We start from the raw sequence: 10,678 nt of genomic DNA, 5'->3' as shown, positions 1-10,678 counted from the left end.
GGGGACGGGGCTCCTGGGGGGGGACACGAGGGGCCCCCTTCACTTCTCCTGGTGGACAAGCGAGGAAGTGTCTGGCCAGGAGACGCTCTCCTTGGCAGGGCTCGCACGTTGGAATAATAAATACCACCCCGATCTGCACCAGGGATGCTGCTTTTAATTTTCTCCCTACATCCCCAGAGCGTGCTAATGAGAGGAAAAGATTTTTTTTTTTTAAACTGTAATAATAACAACAATAATTTAGTGCTTTAAAGCGAGCCCTTTTCCCTATCCTCCAGCAATATTTGAAAGCGTTCCCCCTGGAGTTTCCTCTCCTATGGCCTTTGGTAGGGAGAGGGCGATGGCTCGGGTGTCCCCGAGCACCTGCCCACGTGGGGTGGGAGCTGGGGTGGGGTGGCACTGAGAGGGGGCTCATCGCTCCCGCACCCGCTCCGTGAAAAATAACCCGCCTGGAAATCGCTCAAAAGGTAGAAGAGTTTGGAAACCGTCTCGCCCGGCGTGTTTCCAGAACGTCGCCTTGTTCTGGTGTTTCCCATTTGCTAGCTGGTTTATCATGGCCGTTTTATCTGGGAAAAAAATCAGTGGAAGCGGTTAAATGAGCTGGCTTTAAAGTGACTGGGGATAAAGGTGACGCTTTGCTTTGAGAATATACCAGGGGTGCAGAGGAGAGTTGAGTAAAGTGCTCTTGCGTGGGGGAAGCAGCATGGAGAGCCTGGAGCTGCAGGGGAGCCCTTTGCTCAGGGCCTGCTTGTGCAGGTCGCCGTGGTCGGACTAAGTGGAACCAGGAGAAAAATGGGGGGTCTTCTGCTTTTGTAACTCGGTGTAGCACTCAGAGGCTCTCTAGGTGTGGAGCACGGTGATTCTGATCCACGGGGGCTGCGGGGTAAGGAGGAGGAGCTTTCGGAGAATTGTGATTATAATTTAATTGAGCGTTAGATTAAGTCGGTGTTATAGTTACTCTTCACAGAAGGGACGCGAGAGCTCTGAGCTTATCGTACTCGCGTTGCAGTTTTCATTTGAAACGTCTGAGCCTTCTCCTACCTTGCAGCGGTTCAAAGGATGCGGTCGCAGTTCATTAGAATAAGGGAAAGATCTAAACTAAATATTACTTAGAATATTATTACAATAAGAATACTTACCTGTGATGAAAGGCTTTTAAAAGGATTAGACCATTTGCCAATCCTTTTGTGTGCATATATATGTGTGCATGCATGTCTTATATTCGGGTCCTATATTCGATTGGGGACAGGGCGGTGTCGATGGGACCAGTTTACCGAGGCATCAGGAGCAGGCGTTGCCCCGCTGTGGGTGCATCTGCGTTTTCACAGGCAGTATGCGATGCGTACTTTTTAAAATAGGCCGAAGATACTGACTCCCTTATTTACCGGTAAATTAATTTGAAACTCAGTTGAAATCATTTTGGCCATTAAAAAAAAAAAATTCATGTCATTTTTTCAAATGTGACTTGCATGCAGCTGCCCAGAGCTTTTAGACCAAAGGAGCTGCATCTACCGTGCGGTGAAACGCTTGACTGTGGTATCACAGGATGGGAATTATCTCTGAAAAGGCAAAAAAAGGCAGATTTGGGCTATAGAAATCTCGGCTAAACAGTAAGTTGAAAGTAAAATAGCTCACAGACAACACACTTTTTGACGTTTTATTGGCAATAAATAATACGTTGATGATACTGTTTTGAGTGGTGTGTTAAGTGTGCCATAATTCTCTTGCAGAGATCTCTAGTTAAAAACTACTCTGGCTGTAGCACTGTTTTAATTTAAAAAAGCAGATATAAATCACATGCAGGAGAGGAAGTATGTTATAAACAGTGCTGGGTTTGATTATAATTTTTTGAAATAATGTTGGCTTAGTATTAGATTTGAATTTTAATTATTAATGTTTACAGGCGCTGGGGAGGGTGTCCGTGTTGAGCGTGCTGATGAGGTTGTTAATGCAAACTGGTTTTGTGGGTAGGAGCATTGGACCTGGACCTATTAATATAGCTCTATCTAGTGATAATCCAGCATAAAAGAAATAGTTGCTGTGCTTCCGAGTCCACATCATGTTCGCTTCTTAATCTTACTAGCCAGCGGTGCTTTATTTGAGTAGACTTGGCAGAATTTGGCCCTCTCTGTTTATGCCTGGGAGTTTTTACTGGAAGTGCTGAAGACCCAAATGGCCCCGGTAGATGTTACAGGTGGCTTCTGTATGATGCTGAGAGTAGCAAAGAGCCTTAGCGGACCTAAAGGCAGGGGGGGGAAAAAAAAAGGGACGTGAAGTCTAAAACCTCTCCCCAGTAGCACCACAGTAGTTAAGGGCCTGTCAGCATTTCTACTCCAAACCCCAATTTTCAGAGTTTATAACTCAGCTGTTTTAAATAGCTTCAAGCTGAAACCTGCTGTATAAATTGTCAGCCCAGATGTATATTTTGAAACAAAAAGTAGCGAAAATCAGTTATTCTGTTTCAAGTTACAGAACATTAAAATATTTTTAATAGTATCAGATGCTCTCTTGGCAATCTCTGGAAAAGGCATTCTCAATACAGAAGATTTTACGTTCAGAGGCTGTTTGGAAGTGGTAGATACCAATGTTCGAGAGGAACTATTTAGCATGTAGACTGTTTTTTTTTTTTTTTTCGAAATGAGCGTTGTACTCTGCAGAAAGTCTTAGTACCTGCTGGATAGTAGTTTTGCTTCATGCTTATAACTTCCGTCTTTAGGGTACATACTTTGGCCAGCTCAAATCCCACTGGACCGAAACTGGGCAAACAGGTTGCCTAACCAGACGAGAATTGTGTTATGCAAAAAATACATAGTTATTTTCAACTTGTAAGAATTGCTTTGGTTTTATTTTGCGGCTTTATCTGACTTCATGGACCTTTTCGAGCTTCAGTTAAAAAAAAAAAAAAAAGCAAAAGCAAATTCTACCTTTAATCACCAAAATGTGTAGGTAGTTTAATACGGAAAAATAAAGATTTTGAAATAGTAGAGAGATTTATGGTTGAAGAATAGGTAAGGAATGTGCACCGTGGCTACTTTTAATCTTTAATTTTTTAAGCAGTCCTTATTCATTTCACAATGCACTGACAATCCTCTTTCTAAGAATAGGTAAATAATTTTGGATTGATACGTGGCATGAAGTTACCAGTCAAGGTTCACGCCAACAGTCTTTCAGTACGTAAAGTTACTTTTTAAAAGCCTCAGAATGATGTGTGTTTCTCCAGGCTTCAAACTGGCTTTACACAGCTTTTTTTCTAACCAGTGCTATTAGGTCTGTGCGCAATAGTACTGGTATTTCATGGTGAAAAAGTATGAAAATATGAAGAAAAAAAAAGCATTTCACTGCTGGTGCGTAGCAGGGGAGCTTCCCATGTAGTAATAGGACTTCCTTTATGAGCCAAAGTTTTTATTTGCCCCTCTGATTTCAGGCTGCCTTTTCCTTCGGTCGTCTGCTCGTGAGCCGAATAGCGATATTGCATCATACGGCATCAAAAAGCCGGTGCGTTTTAGCAATGATGCAGTTCTTGGTGAGGCGCGATCAGCCCAGCGCCTCTGGCAGCGGCACGTGCAGCTTCGGGCTGATGTCTAAGCTGACAAATTGAACTGCCATCGGCGAGCGGCAAGGGTAGGGAGGGAACCGCTGAAAAGCAGCGGGGGACAGGGGAGCCTTCGAAGAGGTTTTGCTCCCTCGAGCGCCGGTGCTGCAAGCCGTGCCCGTGCGGGGCTGAGCCGGGGAGGTGATGCCGCTGCCTGCTCCGCGCTCTGGTTACCTCGAGAGAAGGAGGTGAGCGGAGGCTGCAGTCATTTCGCTCCCTCTTCCGAGGCCCCTGGCAGACTCGCACTTCCTCCTGTGCTCTCGGCTTCTTTGCATTTCTGGAGTTAATGTGGTATATTTTTTTTGTTTGTTTGTTTGTTTCCTGAGATATAAAAAGCAGAGGTTGCAACTCCCCTGGATGCTACTGTGCATGACAAGACTGTCCAGAGATAACGTGGCCTGTTGCAAACTGGCAAGCGAGCGTTTTAGAAGCAGTCTCAAGCCCCGTGCTTTAGAGTTTAAACCGGTATCCATTTATTAAAGGTTAGAGTCAGCTCTATAACCTGTTCAGCAGATTATTATTTGCTATTTGATTATTATTTATTATTCCTTACACCTCGCTTTGAAGCCCTCAGACCCGGTTGCTGTCAGACCCAAGGCAGTGAGCTAGTGGGACCTCAGATCTTATCCACAACCGTGGTTCCTGTGTTTTTATGTTCAGGGACGTTCATGTCACTTTGAAGTAACATCTTTGCTTGGTAGACCGAGACCTCACAGTATTTTGTGGCAAAACTCCATTTACAGTTTTAGGTAGTATTACCTGGTGTTTTATGGAAAAACAGAAAAGCGCCAGGGTAGATCCTTTAATGCAGCGTTTCAGCTTTGCTTTCTTCTTTCTCTTCTATATTTCTTTTAAGTAAGATGAGCTATAATTTTCAGTAATATAGTCTAGTTTAAATATGTTCAGATTTTCTATGCCTTTGTCATTAATTTTTATTGGTTTAGAGAAACACCGTACGGTGCACTGGGCCACATAAGGCTCTCCCTATACATCCAGAACTCCTCATTCTTTCCACTTAATTAATATTAAAGTGCAACCTGCAATTATTAGTTTCAGACAGGATCATTTATGGAAAAGACATTTCAGGCAGGGCTTATGACAAAACGTAGTATATATTTCAGGAGACAGAATAAATTACTCCAAATAGTATAAAAAGTGACCATGTGAACTGGTAGAAAACGTGAGGGGACAGACTTTGTATCTTGAGATTATTTTTTTTCAAGTTAGAGCTCAGCCATGCAGTATTTGTGAATCTCTTTTTGTTATAAATTTGTTTCCAGCACCAGTACTAGCTCACTGGGCAAAAGGAAATTATTTTCTTGATACTTTCGTGGACTTTTTTTACCCCATGTGAAGAAACGTGTATTTTCTTCCTGGTAACTGAGTATTCCAGTTTATTTTTACTTTAAAAAGTCACGGTGCAGTAACACTGTAGGTACCCCTGGCATTTTGAAATTAGAAGACAGGAGCTGCCTACTCCATGGCATTTATCTAATCAGATGTTGGAGCACTACACAACCTCTGAAGGATAAAAGTGAGACTAGCAGCTAGTTGAAACGTAAGGAGAAATACTTTAATATCTTCTGTTCACCCGTCCTGGAATTCGAGGGAGGTATCAGCACTAACCACATGCGACTCTTGCGAGCGCTATGAACATTTACATGCCTGCGAGGAAACACAGCCTTTGTTTTATATTGCATCTGAAGAGTTTGAATTCCAGCCCTGAAGTGCTCCATCGCAGCAGCATGTTGGGTGGAGAGCTTTGCCTGCTAATGCCCCCCGCGCCCCTCCCGGGATGGGGAGATGGGGATTCCTCTCTAGCTTGAAGTCTGAGGAGCTCCGGGGTCGGAGTGATGGGTGCAACCAGGAGAGGAGTAGAACCAAATCTGTGTGATATGGCTGCTAACAGTAACTTCTAGCTTTCCATTTCAAATGTGCTGCCGTGTATAATTTATGGATATGAGCCATGCCTCGTGTTTTCTCGCTGCTCGCTGGTTGCTAAAATCAAAGTTGTCCTTCAGGAAGCATTAAACCATACACTCTACATAAGGACGTTGAATGTTTCTGAAGAAATGTAACCAAGAAGAAACTCCCTATTAGGCTATGAGAAAGGGAGACAATACAAGATGTTTCTTTGTTTGATGTGGCACTTTGTTCTGTGTTCAGCTAATACATGACTCTTCACCACAGCGGGCTGGAGGAGCTGCCACAGAGCTTCGTAATGAGCATGGCAGCCTGCAAAGCGGGGATGGAGACACGCGTTTTCCAAGCGCTGCTTCACAAGTCATGGTTGTCTTCCCTTTTTTGCAGGTGGTGGCCTTAGGAGAAGTGCCTGATGGGACAGTGGTCACCGTCATGGCTGGAAACGATGAGAACTACTCTGCAGAGCTGCGGAACGCTTCTGCCGTGATGAAGAACCAGGTGGCCAGATTTAATGACTTACGCTTTGTCGGCAGAAGTGGAAGAGGTAGGCCACTGCATTTTACGTGTCCATAATAAAGTAAAAACAATGTCTAGATGTCAAACTTTGCAATGAAATACTGATCAATCTGTAAATACATTGTTGTCGGCCTTCCATTTGGAGGGATGAATGCATGCTTGATTTGCAAACTTCAGCATTTGTGCAAACCAAGTTAAGAGTTTCTCTTAAGTTTTTCTGGCTCCTCACATCTCTGTACGTTTTCACAAGACACAGATTTTGAAAAATGATTCGTAGAATACCTGCTTCCCTGTTTTTATCTCACAGCAAAGGTAGAAGGAAATGGGGGTGTTGGTGATCTGAGTTAGGTGTAGTCAGAGAGTGTATCTCAGGCCACGGCGATGAGAGCTGGAGGATTCCCTTTAGCGGTAGAGCTGCTTCTGAAGTTGTTGCAGAAGACCTACAATTAAGGGGATTTTGCATATCGTATGTGCTACAGGTTATATTCTTTAAGGGCTTACATCTTTAAGGTTTCACAGCCGTTGGTGGAAAGCTTTCGAGTGACTTCCCTGCCCTTTACAATTAAATTGCGTACGACTTGCAAAAATAAGTCGAACTTTTCCTTTTAGTAAACTGGTTGACTTTTTGTGGATTGCTGGTAGGCTTGGGCTTGAACTAAATTTAACCTTTACTTTAAATGACAGGGTAACTTTCGATACATTTTTTGAAGATGTGGAGTGCTGTCATTGTCTTCCAGCTGTTTAGGAGCTTCCTATAATCTGGGAACTGCACTGCACTCATAGAAAGCCTTTGTAATCATTGCAAAGTTTGCAGGAATTCTTCTTTAAGAGTCTTGTACCTGCTTTCGAATCTGAGGTAACGACTGAAAGGATAGCTTGAAGGAAGCTGGCGCTTCAGATTTTGCTGCAGGAATCTTCAGAGGGGTTTGTTGTATCAGTTGTTGATTCAACCTACATATTTTTTTTCCTGTATGTATTTGAAGTAATTACTCCTTTTTTAAACTGGCCCTGTATGGGGCAAAACAAAGCAATAGAAGCTGAACAACTGTGTTGGGAAATTAGCAAGAAAGCTAATTTTACAGTAATATTCTTTAGAAAGCAGTTGTAATTCATCTTAAGGAAGGAAAGAATATTTATCCGAAAAAAAAATGGAACATATGACAGAGGCCTAGATAGTCTAAATCAGTCGGCACACTTTTACAATTGCAAGTGCTTTGTGAAAGTGATTCCATAAGGGTGGCTTACAAGGGCTATTTTTTATTTTAGTGACCTGGCCAGCAATTCTCTTTATCATTTTACAACTTGAAAAGTATCGATGATAAAGAGTAACTTGAAATACAGTGTAACTGTCGCAAAATTAATGCAATGTAAGTATGGAGTTTATCACCCCTTTGGATAAGGTGTTACCTATCCCTTCCATTTGTCTTGCTTTCTTTAAAAAAACCCAGTCTGCTTTGTTATTCTGCTGATGGATTAGGTTTGAAAGTTCTCTGGCTCCATCACTACTGCTGCCTTACAGTAAAAGTTCAGTAGTGTATCAGTCTTTCAGTAGTGCTGAAAAAGAACTGAAATGTGATGTACTACCTCTGATCTGTGAATTTCATTTGAAACCTATGATATATACTTTTTATTAAAGTGTAGGAAATGAAATAGGGGCCCTAAAGCCTCAGTAGATATGGCTACAGACACATACAAACACAAACCTCCTAAAATTTGGTTCCAGTAGTTTAATTTATATTTGTATCTAGCAGACTTGGAATAGACTTCTTCTCTGATCAATCTGGGTAGAATCTATGGAAAAGTGATAGTGTACTTTTCAAATCCTCAACGTATTTATTTAAGAGACTTCAAAGAAAAACAAAGGGTGTGCACTGTTTTACTATATTGGCTTTCTGAGTTTTGGCTAGTTTCCCAAATAGCAATTTTTATATTTAAAAAAAAAAAAAAAAAAAAAGGGAAGAAAAAAGACAGACTTAACTGCTTGCAGACTTTTCACGCATGGAAGATGAAGAAAGCTTCTTTTGATGAAGTGTAATTATGTCCAAACAGAGCTGACCCCCTCCCCCTATATTTCTTATGATCTTAACGGAAGAAAGTAGGGCTTTTCCTTTGAAGCAGCCGGGACTCGGTGGAGGATCTGAAATGCTGCATTCTGCTGCCAGAGGCAGGATGGAGAAATTGGTCCAGACTTGTCTTCCAGACTTAGAACAGGGAGGGGGGGAGAGAGAGAGAGAGGGAGAGAAGGAGAAAGAGTTATCATTAACGATAGATTTTTAGAACTCTGCTGAAAATAGCAGGGAAAGAAAGCAGTGGTTTCAAACAGAAGTGAGAAAGCTCCTTACATAGACAAATATCGGTAGGTACAGGTCTTGAAGTAGAACAGGAAAAATAAACTAATAAAGAAATCATTTTTTAGTGGCAAGAAACTAATCCACACCTGTTCCTGACTTCAGATTTACATCTTTCTAAACAGCTCGCCCTTTGATCTCTGTATCTCTAAATTTGATTGTGAAGTCTGAATCATCAGCTTACCACTTCACCTCCTCTCCCACGTTTTTTCTTGCTTCCCATGGCTCAATGGAGAAACTTGATTTTTATACATATTAATGGTGCTTGCCTGACAGAAGCTTCACGTTTTTGTTTGCATAATTTCTCTTAAACACCTTTTCTGGATTCATAAGAATGAGTAACCGGGGCGCTTTATGTGAATGCAGAAGTTGTTTGTATGTGGTTTTCAGGCGGTAGCTCACTTTTACAAGCCTGATCCACAGCGTGGAGAAGAAAGAATTCCTGTCTTCAATAAGCAAAGGATCATAACCTTAATTTTGTTGTGTCCTGATACTTTAATCACATTAGCATCTAACTGAAAAAATATGCAATGCGCACAAGCTGCTGAGCCTCCTTTCAAACTAATTTCTGGGGTTTGCCTTGTGCTTCAGCATATGCCCATCTCGTCCTCCTCCGCCTCAGCTCGGCTCACGTGTGAACAACAAAGAATGCACAGTTTAGACACACTGAAGCAAGAGTGCCAGATGACTGCTTGGCTGGGGAATTTAATAAAAGAGAGCTACAATTAGTCTTTAGCCTCTAAAAGTGGATAGTTGGAACGACTAAGGGCAATAAAGGGAGGTGATAAAAAGTGCATTAAAGGATTTCGTAGCTGAGGAGGGATATCTGTGAAATACCTGGGGAAGGCATAAGCATCACTGAAACAGGGGACCTTAAAAATTTATTTTTGTTCTTCATCCTGTAATATGTAAATCATCTCTTGAAAGCTCTGGGACCTGAGTGCGCTGGCAGGGCCGCGTGGCTCCCTGCGATGAAGTGACGCAGGGTTTACTGAGTGCGAGGGGGCTTCATCGGGGTTACTTCATTAATGCTTCCCTTTGGTAGAATCCCAGTTAGGGAACAAAACCGGGTTCCCTTTCAAATGAGGTGCTTACCTGTTCCACTTAGGCTGGCTGAGAGGTAATGATTTAGAGGTGCCCACAGGCGAGGTCGAAAACACAGCTCTTGGATATGAAGGAATGCATTTTTTCTGGCCACTGTATCCTGCTGAGGTATATTCGGTGCAGAGAATCACGCAGGCATGATTTTACAGGGTCTTACAAACAGTATATTTTGTGGGGTTCATTTTTTGTGATGGTAGACTTTTATGCTGATTTGGCATATAAGTAGAACGGTAGCATTGAAAGGCCAAATTCTCCCTTCAAAGGTATATGGAAAATCCCGTTAACGTCTTTGTTACCGATAATATCCTACCCATTTCGTATGGGTATCTGTGACCTGAATGGCATCATTGCACAGTTTCACAGTCAGAATTTTCTTGACATGATGGGCTGGCACTGAAGGAAGCCTTAAACCTGTCCCTGGCCAATTTCTATGCATCCGAGCAATAGGCTGAATTCCTGCTTGGAGAGGGATGAAAGGCACGGACCCTTTTCAGCCCTAAGCAGGCAGGCGCCGAGGCCCGGCGCGCGTCGGTGGGGCTGGCGCTGTACGTCTGGGGGCTGCACGCTGGCAGGGGGCACGGTTTAGCCCTGGGGACAGCGGATGGGCAGGACTGCACAAAGACTGGACCTCCTACATGCACCGAAGTCTCCTCCTGTGATGATCACTCTCAAAAGACTGGAGACATAAGCCCTTTCCCAGGATGAACTGGGGGAAGCCACCTTCAGCCACGCATCTCCACTGAGGCATCTCCACTCCTCCTGTGATTTTTGCACCTTTGCCGGGGTCTTGACCTCCCCTCTAACCTGCATCTCTCGGAGGGGGGGGCACAGCTACACCTGGAAAATCATTTTACTCTGAACGACAGTTACATTTCCTTAAAAAAAAAAAATCCATGTCACATTCTAGTTCGTGAAAAATACAGCCGAGACAGTTTGAAGTTGCACTCCTGATAATAAATGATGCGTGTCTCAGGCAGGTTTGGGGGATAGAAGACTTGGACCAGAAAGAAAGACCAATCACTAGATATGACAGCCAAAGCTCTGTGCTGTATTTTGCCTTATATATAAGCTGTTCTATATCAGGCTCGAAAAAACGGCATGAAGTTTTGTGCTGTTACATATCGTTTAAGATTTGTGTCTTGATTGAATGCCTTCAGAGTTCAGCAAGAGGGAAAAAACCCTAGCAACAAAAATGCAC

General features: G+C 42.9%; 1 protein-coding gene across 1 annotated transcript in view; it reads left to right on the top strand.

The window, feature by feature from the left end:
• Positions 1–3,128: 3,128 nt before the first annotated feature.
• The window catches only part of RUNX2 (RUNX family transcription factor 2), a 160,186-nt gene continuing 152,636 nt past the window's right edge, over positions 3,129–10,678 (top strand). The window contains exons 1-3 of the mRNA XM_035895128.1: positions 3,129–3,171; positions 3,422–3,492; positions 5,900–6,056. Of these exons, the coding sequence (XP_035751021.1) occupies positions 3,129–3,171; positions 3,422–3,492; positions 5,900–6,056 (271 nt within the window). The remainder of the gene's footprint in view (positions 3,172–3,421; positions 3,493–5,899; positions 6,057–10,678) is intronic.

This window comes from Egretta garzetta, unplaced genomic scaffold, assembly GCF_000687185.1.
Source record: "Egretta garzetta isolate BGI_Z169 unplaced genomic scaffold, ASM68718v1 scaffold235, whole genome shotgun sequence".
NCBI lineage: Eukaryota > Metazoa > Chordata > Aves > Pelecaniformes > Ardeidae > Egretta > Egretta garzetta.
This window is presented reverse-complemented; position numbering and strand designations above follow the sequence as displayed.